The 15,329-nt window shown below is 37.2% G+C and overlaps 1 protein-coding gene across 4 annotated transcripts in view; it reads right to left on the bottom strand.

Moving 5' to 3' along the window:
* LOC127441340 (ran-binding protein 3-like) overlaps window positions 1-15,329 on the bottom strand; it is a 38,460-nt gene that overhangs the window by 7,282 nt on the left and 15,849 nt on the right. For 2 of the 4 annotated variants that reach the window (XM_051698646.1, XM_051698649.1), the window contains exons 7-13: window positions 10,737-10,850; window positions 10,044-10,144; window positions 6,113-6,232; window positions 5,459-5,547; window positions 5,278-5,353; window positions 5,047-5,143; window positions 703-827 (exon numbers count right to left, since the gene is read on the bottom strand). In XM_051698646.1, coding sequence (XP_051554606.1) covers window positions 703-827; window positions 5,047-5,143; window positions 5,278-5,353; window positions 5,459-5,547; window positions 6,113-6,232; window positions 10,044-10,144; window positions 10,737-10,850 — 722 coding nt within the window. The remainder of the gene's footprint in view (window positions 1-702; window positions 828-5,046; window positions 5,144-5,277; window positions 5,354-5,458; window positions 5,548-6,112; window positions 6,233-10,043; window positions 10,145-10,736; window positions 10,851-15,329) is intronic. The other 2 variants (XM_051698647.1, XM_051698650.1) reach the window with 2 other exon arrangements.

The raw sequence follows: 15,329 nt of genomic DNA, 5'->3' as shown, positions 1-15,329 counted from the left end.
TGGGATTTATTGGAATTACACCAATACATTTTTATATAAAATAAGCACATTTTCTGTTACCTTCATTTTAGTATGAATATTTATGAAAAGGCTGCTATGTGTCATGCATTTAGGGCATCTGTTGCCATCTGCTAGAAAAAACATGACATTTTCATTGCAATGACAAGTATAGCCTATAGGTGGCCTCAGTATTCCCTTTAATTTTGCTTGGTCTCTATATATCAATGCTGTAACTTAATTTCTAGATATTGCCACAAGTTAAGCATTTGGATATATATTTAGACATATGTTTCTCAAAGTTTAGCTATTTTTTATTTGTTTTACATAGGAACTGTTTTTTTTATAATAATTAGTGTTTTTTTTTTTATTGATGGGTAAACCCACAGTGGGTTCAGACTTGGGCTGAGTAATATTTTTACACTATATTTTTGATAAAGAAAATACTGTGACATCCAATTACATGTCAACCCCCCTGCCACCACTGCCAAGGGATCGGTGAAAAATTACTAATATAAATTAAGTTCTCAAGTTCTCTTAAAATCAAATCGATTCAAAAATGACCGAACAGAACGTGAAGATTAAATGCATTTAAATGCATTAAAACACTGGGAAGACTCTTGACTGCAACGCTGAACTTTGACTTCTTCAGAGGAATCATGATGTTTTGCTCAGAACAGCTGATCTTTACAGATGGTGTCTCACCTGTAAGACGTTGCTCTCCGCCTCCTCGCCTGTACGGACCTCCACCTTCTCCAGAATGCACTTCTTGGCCGTGGCTTTGGTGTACGCGGCAGCAGACTCTTCCAGAGACTCTGTTACACTGTGATCTGACACACAGAATGAAACAGCCAATCAACAGCTGGCTATAGCTGAAAGTGCACTGAAAGCCTGCCTACAATGGTGGTGGTTTAGCTTAATATTAATGATATTGAATATTAATTAGGTCATGGTGACACACCTAGTTAGGACACTGTGTAAAGGCCTATACACACTGAGAGTGAATATTCGTCATGAATATGCGATGTGAAAGACCGTACGCCACTAATATCTGCATTATCAGATGGGTCGTTTTATGCATTAACGCATATGAATGACCAGTGTGCTGTTTCCCTCAGTTTTTGGTGTGACCAGTGATGTCAAAAGTGCCGGTACTTCGGTACCAAGTCGATACTAAAATAAAAAAAAGATACTAGTGTTTCTGCAGTACCGGTAGTAACAAGCACGACTCAATTCGATCCCAACGCACTGTACGTCTGACAGACGGCTGCTTACAAATTCTCACACGCTTATTTGAGTGTGTGCTCTGTTTCTCCTTTACACTGAAATGGACAATTAATCAAATTAAAATTGTGATGTCCTAATGTGATTATGTAACTGCAAATGGTTGCGAAATATTTAAATATATATACAGTCCGCACGTACTGCAAAATGAATGTGTGAAGCCGCTCATAGGCTCAAAACACCAAATTTTATGAGCATCGTGCGCAGTGCATATTATAGTGGATGACAGGGCACTCATTCACCGTGATGCACGCAGCACCTGCAGACTAAATATTTGTCTTATACGGAAGTGTGAAACTAACGTCAAAAACACAGAACCAGAAAAGCCTTTACGTCAAAATAAAAGTTTGATTCAAAATAAAAGCTTGACATGTGAAATTTAAGATATCGCAACAGAATCCTATTACTAGTGTTTAGTAAAATGTATTTTATTTTTATTATAATGCTGACCCAATATCTCACAAGCAAGATTGCTGTTGTACTCAGAATGTTTCATCAATGTTTTCATGTATAATGTGATGTCCTGTTGTGCAGCACTTTGACAAAAATAAGACCAATGTGTGTTTTAGACTATGTTGTGAGGATCTTTGTTAAAGCACTTAATTTGATTAAAACAAAATGCAATGGTATGTTGAAAAGTAATTGTTCTATTTTCATTTGATAAAGTTTGGAATCATTTGATTAGGAACAATTTTGATGATGAAATGTTATTAAACTTTAAAACATGGAACTTAGGAAAAATAAAGAAAATGTGGAATTTGGGGGACATTTATATATGTATATATATATATATATATATATATATGTATATATATATATATATATATTTCGGCTATATTATTCAAATAATATAAATCCATTTGCACTTTATTAAAAAAAATTTCTTTTTAATGTGGAATTTGGGGGACATATACAGGTGCATCTCAATAAATTAGAATGTCGTGGAAAGGTTCATTTATTTCAGTAGTTCAACTCAAATTGTGAAACTCGTGTATTAAATAAATTCAATGCACACAGACTGAAGTATTTTAAGTCTTTGGTTCTTTTAATTGTGATGATTTTGGCTCACATTTAACAAAAACCCACCAATTCACTATCTCAAAAAATTAGAATACATCATAAGACCAATAAAAAAAACATTTTTAGTGAATTGTTGGCCTTCTGGAAAGTATGTTCATTTACTGTATATGTACTCAGTACTTGGTAGGGGCTCCTTTTGCTTTAATCACTGCCTCAATTCGGCGTGGCATGGAGGTGATCAGTTTGTGGCACTGCTGAGGTGGTATGGAAGCCCAGGTTTCTTTGGCAGTGGCCTTCAGCTCATCTGCATTTTTTGGTCTCTTGTTTCTCATTTTCCTCTTGACAATACCCCATAGATTCTCAATGGGGTTCAGGTCTGGTGAGTTTACTGGCCAGTCAAGCACACCAACACCATGGTCATTTAACCAACTTTTGGTGCTTTTGGCAGTGTGGGCAGGTGCCAAATCCTGCTGGAAAATGAAATCAGCATCTTTAAAAAGCTGGTCAGCAGAAGGAAGCATGAAGTGCTCCAAAATTTCTTGGTAAACGGGTGCAGTGACTTTGGTTTTCAAAAAACACAATGGACCTACACCAGCAGATGACATTGCACCCCAAATCATCACAGACTGTGGAAACTTAACACTGGACTTCAAGCAACTTGGGCTATGAGCTTCTCCACCCTTCCTCCAGACTCTAGGACCTTGGTTTCCAAATGAAATACAAAACTTGCTCTCATCTGAAAAGAGGACTTTGGACCACTGGGCAACAGTCCAGTTCTTCTTCTCCTTAGCCCAGGTAAGACGCCTCTGATGTTGTCTGTGGTTCAGGAGTGGCTTAACAAGAGGAATACGACAACTGTAGCCAAATTCCTTGACATGTCTGTGTGTGGTGGCTCTTGATGCCTTGACCCCAGCCTCAGTCCATTCCTTGTGAAGTTCACCCAAATCCTTGAATCGATTTTGCTTGACAATCATAAGGCTGCGGTTCTCTCGGTTGGTTGTGCATCTTTTTCTTCCACACTTTTTCCTTCCACTCAACTTTCTGTTAACATGCTTGGATACAGCACTCTGTGAACAGCCAGCTTCTTTGGCAATGAATGTTTGTGGCTTACCCTCCTTGTGAAGGGTGTCAATGATTGTCTTCTGGACAACTGTCAGATCAGCAGTCTTCCCCATGATTGTGTAGCCTAGTGAACCAAACTGAGAGACCATTTTGAAGGCTCAGGAAACCTTTGCAGGTGTTTTGAGTTGATTAGCTGATTGGCATGTCACCATATTCTAATTTTTTGAGATAGTGAATTGGTGGGTTTTTGTTAAATGTGAGCTAAAATCATCACAATTAAAAGAACCAAAGACTTAAACTACTTCAGTCTGTGTGCATTGAATTTATTTAATACACGAGTTTCACAATTTGAGTTGAATTACTGAAATAAATGAACTTTTCCACGACATTCTAATTTATTGAGATGCACCTGTATATATATATATATATATATATATATATTTAGAAATAAAACAATTTCCTACTTGAAGCAATGTTTACTTAATTGTGAAACATTCAAAGGAATCATGCAATTGTTTTAATTATTTAAATTTAAATTTTACATTTTAACAGGCTAAAGGAGTGTGTTCAATAGCACATTACACATTTTTTTCTGTGGCATTGAAAATGAATTTCAATTTTACTGGTACCGACTAGGGGTGTGACGATACACTTAGCTCACGAGACGAGACACGATACTGGGTTGACGAGAACGAGACGAGATGATATTTTAACACTATATACACTACTGGTCAAAAGTTTTGAAACACTCATTCTTTATTATTTTTTTCACATTTAGAATAATAGTAAAGTCATCAAAACTATGGAATAACATAAATGGAACTATGGGAATTATGTTGTGACTAAACAAAATCCAAAATAAATCAAAACTGTGTTATATTTTAGCATCTTCAAAGCAGTCACCCTTTGTCTAGAATTTGCAGACATGTACTCTTGACATTTTCTCAACCAACTTTTTGAGGTATCACCCTGGGATGCTTTTTAAACAGTATTGAAGGAGTTCCCATCTATATGTTGGGCACTTATTGGCTGCTTTTCTTTATTATTTGGTCCAAGTCATCAATTTCAAACACTAACATCAATTTTCGGCACTATTTTCTTATAGTGCTTACATATTGGCTATGTCTCGTTTGGAAGGCTGCGTCCTCCGGAGGTCGCATTTGTCGGCCGCATACGTCATCGTGTCATTTTGTTTCTTCTTTTTTTGGGGGAATGCAAAAAAGGTTAACAATTGTATAAATCTAAGTGCATATACATGAAAGTCATTGACAAAAGATAAAAAAAATAAGAAAAAGACAAAAAAAAAAAAAATGAAACAAGACAGCCTCCATGACGTATGCGGCCGATAAATGCAACCTCTGGAGGACACAGCCTTCCAAACGAGACACAGCCTTTGTTCGTATCTTGTCTGTCACTCTGTCGCCATTTATCGTTTCCACTGGGTACCTAAAATGCTGCCACACCAACGATTTAAAAGTAGCAGGGGCATCTTCTATGCTAATTTCACCCTCATACTCTGTCATGCTGATATCGTGAGACAGCTTTTCACCTCACTGAGAAATATCGTCACAAGATCTCGCCACACCCCTAGTACCGACTACTGAAATTTTGGTTTTATGACACACTAGGTGTGACTAGACCTTTTTTCAAAGTGTCTGTTGGTTCTGTGTGCTGGACACCTACTTTTCTCAGGTGTGGTCTCTTGTGACGACGGCTCAGACGCTGGAGCCGAACTGTCTTTACTGCCCTCGGCTGACGACTCGCCTCCTTTAGGTGGACTCTAAAATAATTCACACACACACAAACTTTGTTCGAATATTTAAGAGCTGTATTTAAAAAGTTAACAGTTTAAAAAACGGTCACGTAAATGTGTATCTGTGGAGAACTGCACAACTATACGGATGAACCACTCACCAGCACTCTCTCTGACATGTTCTGGCCAAAGACGAATTTGGCGCCTTTATCTGAGCTGTTGGTGGAATTATTGGAACTGAAAAAGCAAACAGAGGCAGATTTACAGGACCGTAGAGCATTGAACTCAAGCCAGAGAGAGAATATTTTGGAAGGCTTCTGAAAGGTTTTTCGAGTCAGTTACCTAGAGGTACCCATATACTGCAAGAAATAATTTGTGCTCCTAGACTGAGAATCTCGTGTGGAGTCGCTGGACGTGCTGTTCTCATCCAACTGTGAAAGAACAAGTTAGAGGATCTGAGAATAATGCAATCGCTAGCACCTATGGGACGTTTAATTGCTAAGTGTTCCAATAAGGGCAGGCGATTTATCAAAAACACACAACATATTCGTGATGATTTGGTTGGCGACGTACAATTCATTAATTTCAGTGAATCAAACTGTTTCGATGAATGCATTCGTAACTCTGATTTAATTAATTTGCATCATCACTCAATATTTACTAAAGATATAGTAAAATTAGGGCTGCCAAATCGATTAATCACATGATTTGCCGATTAATCGGATTAAAATCGCAATTAATCGCATACATAAATATTTGCAAAGACCCTCAAATAACAATGATATATAATGATTCAATAATTATAGTTATAATTATATAATTATAAATGTAATACATACTATAAATAGAATAATTCAGATAATTAAAATGTATTATATTATTGTGGCAGACGGTAAAGCATTGATAAGACAATACAAAATGTTGCTATAGAAAGCAATATATAGGCAATACATATATATAAAAGCCATTTGTGAGTTTTTGAGAGTCAGCACTGACCTTTGCTCTTTCTTTGATATTCTGTCCAAACACAAATGTCGAGTCCAGTCCACTGTCCATCTTCTCGCTACTATCTTCTTTACTTCCACCACCATTTTCTTCCCCATCTTTCTCTCGCTTCTGCAAACAATCACAATTAATATAAAGCCAATGATGAAAAGTCAAGGAATAGTTATATGATCACACATTGGTTGAATTCTTTATTAATGTGGCAACCATAAACAACCTACAAACTATAGTACTTGGGGGAACAGAAATATTTTACTTATTAATTTATTGAGTTTACTTGGTCACACTGCTGTTGCTGCAATTATTGATTATGGTTGATCAGAACATCAGCAATCTCCTAAGAACAGGTTGTATTTACTTAAATCATAAGTTCCCAACCTTTTTTCTGCCACGGCACACTTTATCTCACTATCCCACATAACTGTAGTATATTATGGGCAGAAGAACGAACAATTGCTATGCAAAATGAATCAAATCCAGGATTGACACCGGAAGTTCCTCCAGGTCATAAATGAAAGACGTCTGCTGATGCCAGAGGCCTGAAAAGAGTCCATTAAAAACTGCTCTGTTGAGTGACAACCGCCTTGAGAACAAAGAGAGTTCTGTGGATGCATCAAGACCTCTCCTCGTACATGTGATAAATCAGAAATACCCCCACACTTAATGGTCATCACATGACTTGAAGACTACTCTTCTGAAGAAACCCCCCATGCCACTTTTGTCCTTCGATATAAACAATTTGCTACACTTAAATTAGGCCAATAAGGGAGCATGAGACATTTCCTGTGCCACATGCTAAAGCTCTGTACGTGACGAGAGCTTAAAAACTGTCTTGCTGTCTTTGAAAGGATCCCTTTGAACTCTTCTTAAATCCAAGAATTTTGACACAAATGAACTTTTCTTGTTTTTTTTCTCCAATGTATATTATGAACTATAACACTATAAAGACTCCATTGTCTCATTCTACACTTCTGAACGCACATAACCTAATTTTAATATGCTAAGATGCATCACATGATGCCTGACTGTGGTTAAAATCATAGAAGGCATTGGTGCACACATGATGCTCAATTATACAGTGTATAATAATGTATATTCAAATGTTAATGTGTAGCGAAGTAACCATAAAGGGAAAATATGTCATGTTTCATATGTAAATGCTTGCCCATTTATGTAGAGAATGTTGATGTTAACAGATGTCATGTCTCTTACTACGATTTCATTATATAAAATGCACGATTAGAACCTGTACTTTTTCAAGAGGGAATTTTTAAGAATCCTTTACACAAAAGATTGTAAATCAACTTCAGAGGGAGGGACAGAGAGATGATCACATGGTCTCTGAAAACACTTCTGATTGGCTCAAGGCACCTTTGGGGTGTGGCCAACCTCAACTCAACAAAACCCTCCCCACCAAGAAAGAATTTCTCTCTCTTCAGCTCTTCTTCCTCGCCTCTTTTCGTCCTCCTGCTTTCTCTCTTGCCCTCGTGGCTTTTAGTTTTCTCCGGCGCCCCTCAAGTGCTGTACAATGTAGAAAGCTCGGAACGCAAAGTTCCGAGGAAGCTTTTCTCCCTCTCTGCTCTACGACTCACACACGTGACAGGGAGTCGCAAGTCTCCCTCACGGAAGGCCTCACTTCAAAGCCCACTTCATCATTCCAGAAACAACCCGACATCCACGATCTTAACAGAGGTCCAAAACATCGACGGAACAACCCGAACTTTCTACAAAGAGCCAAAGAACCAAGCAACGCAAGGAAACACAAGTAGATCTCCAGACTTTGCTGAAAGTACTGGTGTCTCTCTAATATAATTCGAGTTACCCGATTGCAAATAGAGTTAGACTGAATTAAGGGTTCTCAAGGCATTGTCTGTATACTCCATTAAGTTAATTTCCTCTGTACAGATCATTTCCATTCAAGTTACTCTGTTACAGTTCACTCACAACCTGTTTTTCATGTTTGTATGTGTTAGTTAGTTTTATGTTAGATTAGCAATAAAGTCTTGTTTGTATTCAAAGTTAATTTGACTGTGGTATTTTTTTATAAATAATCTCGTCACTTGATTTTTCAAAGATCTGTGCTCCAAAGCTCGAAACATATCTAAACATGTGATATTATTTTCAATAAGCCATGAGAATAGTATTACTCCAATAAGTGAATTAATCATAATTCCCTTATTATTAAAGCTAATTCCTTAAAATATAAATTGTAAGCGTATACAACTCGTTATGTCCTGATCTTATCTTATTAAAATACAGTTATCTGAAGACAAACAAAGCCTTTTGCTACAATCAGAGAGCATTAGAAAAGATTTTACACAGAAGTTCTATTGTATCCATATAGTTTTAACTGTGGTATTTGCAATCAGATCATAGTAACCAAAGGTAAAAGTAAAACCATGATTAGTAGTAACCATAAAACAAATGATGGCATTTTTCATAAGAAAAACACATCCAGAAATTAAATTGCATTCCCTCACTACCCTGATATATTAATATATATATATATATGTTCATGGTAAATATTTTTTAAAGAGCACCTATTATGGTTTTTCAAATATTACCTTTCATGCAGTGTGTTATATAGCAGTATGTGAATGTAAAAAATCAAAAATCAAAGTGCACAACAAATGGAGTTATTGTCTCCCAAAAGAAAGAACCGATTCTAAACACCTGAAACGAGTCGTTAGTAATTCCAGACTTACTTCCTGTACTAACCTACGTAATTTGGTAACAACAAACCTGCCTCTGGTCTGTTTACATGTACAGCCAGTGCAGGCTGTTAGCCTTTTAGCTGTTAGCCTCTGCTAACCGGCTAACTCACATTATTGTCAAACTACATATAAACTTACCATTGAGAAACGTCCTGTTCTCGTCGTGCTTGCGATGGTGGTTCGGGTTGATCTTCCGATGTATCACTATCGGACTCGGGCTCAAATTGGTAAGTTAAAACAGACATTTTTTCAGACGGAGCTGAAACTCGGATATGGTAGTGGGCGTTTCCTTTCCGACACGCGCTGTAAGCGGTAGACCAATCACAACAGACTGGGACATCTGATCAATCAGAGCAGAGTAGGCTCTCTGAAAGGAGGAGTTTAGAATGAATCCTTTAGAACGGATCGTTGAACGAGTCGTTTTTGACACTCGGAAAAAAAGGTAATGCTGCAATTTAGTTTTTTGACCTTGGGTGCATGTAAATCTATTGTATGAGACCTTTAAAACAATTATGCACGTTTAAAAATCATAATAGGTGCACTTTAATATCTGTGATGTGTGGATTGAAACCTTACCATTTCTCTCTGTCTGTCTGATTTCTCCTTTATTAATTTTCAATGCTGTTTCGAATGTTGGGGCTGTTTAAAATGATTTTAAACAGTTTACTCATCAACACATTATGGGTTTTCATAGAGGTTTTAAATAAATAATCAAGGCCAAATCCGTGACCCCGCTCATGCTTCTTGCAGCATTGTTTATGATGACCCGCGGGCTGAGTGCTTGAGACTGGTCCACGTGTAAATGCACGTCTCTGCGCTGATCTGTCCATTGAGCTGTGCTGACTGATCCGGGTAGAGCCGTTTCCTTTCGCTTTTGGAACGTTTGCCATTTGATATTTCTCTTACGCAACAAAAAACGAAAGCGTACGATCGGATCGCACCAGTGCGACCTCTTGCAAAGTTTAATCGCACTGTTAGGAAAAAGGTTGCAAAATTAGTCGCAGTCTGGAGCCCTGATTTATTTTGTGCAATCTAATCATTTTCCACGGCACACTAACAGTGGTTGGAAAACACTGTTATAGCACACCTCAACCGTAAGCAATAATTACAGTTGACAGCTACATTTACAAAGTGCTCTACACAGGATGTGTCTGATTTTGATCATTAAACATTTCCATCTCAAGAAAGACACAAGAGTTTTTTCTAACCGGTGATTTGTCCGAGCTCTCTGTGTTGTTCTGGAAAATGGATCGGCTCTCTGATGATGAATCTCCAAACCTCCCCACTCCATTTGTTCCACAGCTGGAGTCTAGGAGCACAAACAATGACATGAACTAGCAGAATCAAGCACACAATCACATTTTTCCAGTCTACAATATAAAATATCTGATATTAAAAGGAATACATAAGAGGTTAAACACAACTTGAGGTCTATGGACAGCATCTGTAGCATGATATCAATGGCACGGCATGTCAGTATTGGATAAAATATTAAACTTACAATTTTTAAAGGGTGAAAAATCATTAAGTATTTGTCTCATGTGTTTCCGAACCTATATGGCATCCACAAACATAATTTGAGAGCTACAGCAGAGGGGAAGATTATTAGTTAAATCTTTGTTTTTGTTTTAGTACCTTGAAATATTGCCGTATTCAATACTTCGTGTTTGTTTGTTTTTTGTTCCCATTTTTGAAGCTCAACAGCCCCTTTCCCCATTCACTTTCACTATACTGAAAAGTACTGTATATTCTCCTTTTGAGCGAATGAAGTCATGGGTGTAAAACAACATAATGTCAGAATTTTCACCCCCTTTATAGCAGATGGGCTGACATTCATCTGTAGAGAACATCTGTATTTCTTTTTGACAAATACAGTGAGAAGTCTGGCTGTAAATACGTACTGGTCTTGGCTGGTTCTGTGAGGGTTTTGGCTGGAGGCGCCTGCAGAACGGCCGGTCTGAGAACACTGCGCTGCTGTTCTCTGGGCTTCTGACTGGGGACGCCTGAAAAACAACCTACTAACGGATTGAATCAGAAACCAAAAAGCAAAAAACACATGCCAATATTTAAACTAGAGCTGCAACGATTAACCGATAATGAAAATAATCGACAACAAATGTACTTTTTTTTTTCTCCCCAATTTGGAATGCCCACATGGTGGCGTAGTGACTCGCCTCAATCCGGGTGGTGGAGGACGAATCTCGGTTGCCTCCGCGTCTGAGACCGTCAATCCGCGCATCTTATCACGTGGCTTGTTGAGCGCGTTACCGCGGAGACGTAGCGCGTGTGGAGGCTTCACTCTATTATCCGCGGCATCCACGCACAACTCACCACACGCCCCACCGAGAGCGAGAACCACATTATAGCGACCACGAGGAGGTTACCCCATGTGACTCTACCCTCCCTAGCAACGAGGCCAATTTGGTTGCTTAGGAGACCCGGCTGCAGCACGCCCTGGATTCAAACTCACGACTCCAGGTGTGGTAGTCAGTGTCAATACTCGCTGAGATACCCAGGCCCCCTGATAGTTTTTTTTTTAAATTATTGATCCTTTTTATAAGGTTAGAAAAAAGGAGCACTCCAAAGAGGTTTTGTTACATTTTATCATAAGTTTATGTTAATGTTCATGTTGATTTTGGCTGACGGTGTTCCAAGATAAAAAGGAAAAAGTCTATTGTAATACATTGTAGATAAATATTTAAGTACTTTTTTTTTAACTCTAAATCATGCTTCCAGTCAGGAGTGATATGTGCGTGTGATGTAATCGCATTGGCATTTGAAACACGCGAGAACTGACGCACGTGCATCACAGCCGGAAGAGCAGCGCTGTTTCGAGTGAGTAGAAGGAACGCTGTACAGAAGATTAGTTGGTTTTGGTTTAGATCTGTATTGTATCTTTGTTCTTTACTCACAATGGTGCGACTGTGTGCTCATCCTTGATGTCTCAACCGAGAGGAGAACGTGAGATTACATCCGAATCATGGCAACGATAATATGTCACACGAGAGACCTTGTGATCTCCACCCTCTCATGAAGCCTAACGGAAGTGATGATTTAGAGTTAAAAAGCACCAAAAGCGATCATATCACTTTAGAAGTTAATTTAACCACTGGAGTCGTGTGGATGACGTTTATGCTGACTGTCTGTGATTTTTGGAGCTTCAAAGGTCTGATCACCATCCACTTGCATTTTAAGGACCTACTGAGCTGAGATATTTTACTTCAAATGTGTTCTGCTGAAGAAAGAAAGTCATACACACCTGGGATATCATGAGGGTGAGTAAATAATGAGAAAAGTTTCATTTTTGGGTGAACTATCCCATTAACATTCAAGAAATCAATTTTAAAATCTACTCAGCCGATTATTCTGTTATTGGCTTTTTCATAATATCTAAATGTTTTGGATTTGTAGTCATGCGCATGTTTCTATTTGGCATAGCCATTTGTCTTTACCACAAGCAAGTCTACGTTAAAGTTTTTTAACATTTAAATAAACCTTGTTTTGTATATAATGATCCCATTAACACAAAAATATTTGATTTTTTAATAAGATACAAGAATAAAATAAAATAAAAAAATCGGCTTATCCGATTAATCGAAGAAATAATCGACGATTAATCGCTTATCAGTCCAAGACATTCTCATGGGTTTATGTCATCAAAGACTTCCTTTTCTTCAGTACTCAGTAAAGCACAATTAAATCAAATTACGATCAAAACCGTCAATATGGCCTAATGCCATTAATAATTTGGATATGAAAAGTACTGCTTCCATCGTGCAGCAGCAGTACAAAGTTCTACAATACAGTTTGACAAACACAAAGTGTCACAATACTTTCTCTTTATATTGATCAATATATCTATTGTTTTCAAACCTAACAAACTTCTTTTTGTGAAATGTATAGCTTTTGTAAAAGTGTGCTTGTGCCATCTTTCTTTAAAATAAATGCCAATTGCTTTAATATTTTGTAATCAAATGCAATGACTTTTAAACCTTTTTAAGAGTGCCTTGTCCAATTACTTTTTGCGGCCATATTGTAAACTTAAAACTATTTAAAGAGCTTTCAAAATGCACACGATGACATTTTAAACAGGGACTGAAAGAGGAAGGAGAAATTAGTTCCCTTTCTTAAAGTTCAGGGTCATACTTTTCCCAAACCATAACGATCCTATTAACACTACTATTCTGTTCAAGCAAGGCCGCTTATTTTGCTGTTCGCTAGAGCTGCACGATAAATTCTGGATAAATTGAGAATCACGATTGTTTAACTTAGGATAAAGATCACGATTCTGAAGAAAAATTCTTATTTCAGTGATTTACAAAACCTGGACATAAGGGTACTAAAGAAAGTAACATGTAATTTACTAGAGGTTCTGACGAAATGTTCTCTGCTTCAATCTATGCAAAAATGCAATAAAGCTGTAAATCAAATATCAATTTAAAATGTCCTAAGTCCACAAGAGGGCGCAACAAATACATTATAAACCAAACAGCACCTTGTGATTACTGCACACAATGTTTGTTTTTTTTTAAATCCTGTTAAACTGCATAATAATAATAATAATTAAAGCTGCAAGCAGCAATGCGGATTCCTCCTCAAAACTGCAAGTTATGTAAAAATTGACATGGTAGAGACATGTACTTCACACATGTACACAACATTTCATTAATTTGTTATTAAACATTGCAAGATTCTTCATATGAACTGGTGATTGAATCAAAGTATCGGTTTTATGACTAGCGGATTTGTAAAGCATTATTTTAGCGTTAGCGATAAATAATAGTAAACTGTAATTCTGTCATCTTTTGACATATCAAGGTGAAATTTTGCACAGTATTTCAGAGTGATGTCATCTTGAAGCCTGTTAGGATGGAATAACATTAGTCAAAATGGCATTAGATTTTTTGGACATATGGATATTGAGACAATGTGGACATTTACATAAATGCGCACCTTTCAGCCATTCTGTATTGTATTCATTTTTGCTAAATATCAAATTGAAAGACATGTATCCTACACATACATACCGAGTTTCAAGTCAATTGGAGCTATGGTTCAGGAGGAGTAGATTTGTGTAATTTTGTATTGTACAGGAAAATCCATCATGGCGGACTTTATGGGTTCTAGAGTCTTTTTTGTTCCTCATGAGAAATGAGGCATATATACCAGGTTTCAGAAATGTTGGACTTATGGGGTGGAAATGGCATCACTTTGAAAATGGACAAATTGGGGCGTGGCCTGTAGCGCCACCTATAGGCTCACGTGGGCCATTTTTGGTGTGGTAGTTACTCGTGGCCTGTAGTATCAATGTGCCAAATTTCAAAACTTTTTACCAAGGAGATCTTGAGTTATTGGGCAATTTAGAGCTACAGGAATAATAAAAATAAGAATAAGAATACTAACAAAAACAATAGGTTTCCTCCTACCGGAGGAATCCAAATAATAAAAAACGATTTAACCTGTTTATCACGTGCTAAGAAAAAATCAAAACGAGCAAAAAAAAAAGCTTCATTAACAGTTCTATGTTAACTTGGTATTGCACATGTAAGCAAATATGCAATAAAACACTGTTATTTTACAAAAGTTGTTTTTAAATAAATATCAACAATTTAAATTAAAACAATGAGGCCTTCAGTGTTTCTCTTGTAAAAATTGCTTCAAGCTTGTAAAGGAATTATTCAACAGCCAGTAAATAGAGAACAGAGTAAACAGTGCTTTAAGATTTTCAGCAACAGTAACAATTAAACATTTAAATAATAATAATAATAATATAAAACATTAAAAAAAGTAATTTAATGCAAAATGAAACTACTTAAATACTTGACACTCTTTACTGTGTGATAGATTACATTGATATTGATCTGATGCGTAAGAATGCCTGAATGCCTATAACAGACAGCATGCAGCTTAAATACATTTAGAGATTGCACAAAATTTGTCCCGTCTGCTTATACATTAACGACTGTGTTTGCTTTAATATATCGTCAAGACAGCGCAGATTTAATCCCGTCGTAATTCATTAACAGCTGTGTTTACATTAATATCGCCTAAAGAGGGGTATTTTGATTAAGAACAGTGCAGAGTCTCGTGCAGGAGCGCTGCATTCATCACGTGACACATTGGTAGCATTGGTGGCTATTAAAATATTGAACTGAGCAGAGATTCTGTCACACTCCTATCTAATCGTGGCTGCACCCTGCAGTTTGTAAACCACTGTGCTGGACCAACGTCTTTGGACGTTGCGTTTTAGTTTATTCAGCGTCTCGTGCAGGAGCGCTGTGTTTTGTAGATGCCATATAAAGTTTATCAACATTTAAAAACGCATCTCGAAGTGCATTTCGAATTGAAATTTGACCGCCTTACAAATGCATGCCACTGGAACGTTAATATACACTGCAGAATCGTTGTCAATCACGTGGGTGTCTGAATCGAGATCGAGAACTTTTAACGATTAATCGTGCAGCTCTACTGTTCGCTGTCATTTGTGACCGGAA

Source organism: Myxocyprinus asiaticus, chromosome 5, assembly GCF_019703515.2.
Source record: "Myxocyprinus asiaticus isolate MX2 ecotype Aquarium Trade chromosome 5, UBuf_Myxa_2, whole genome shotgun sequence".
In the NCBI taxonomy this organism is placed as follows: domain Eukaryota; kingdom Metazoa; phylum Chordata; class Actinopteri; order Cypriniformes; family Catostomidae; genus Myxocyprinus; species Myxocyprinus asiaticus.
This window is presented reverse-complemented; position numbering and strand designations above follow the sequence as displayed.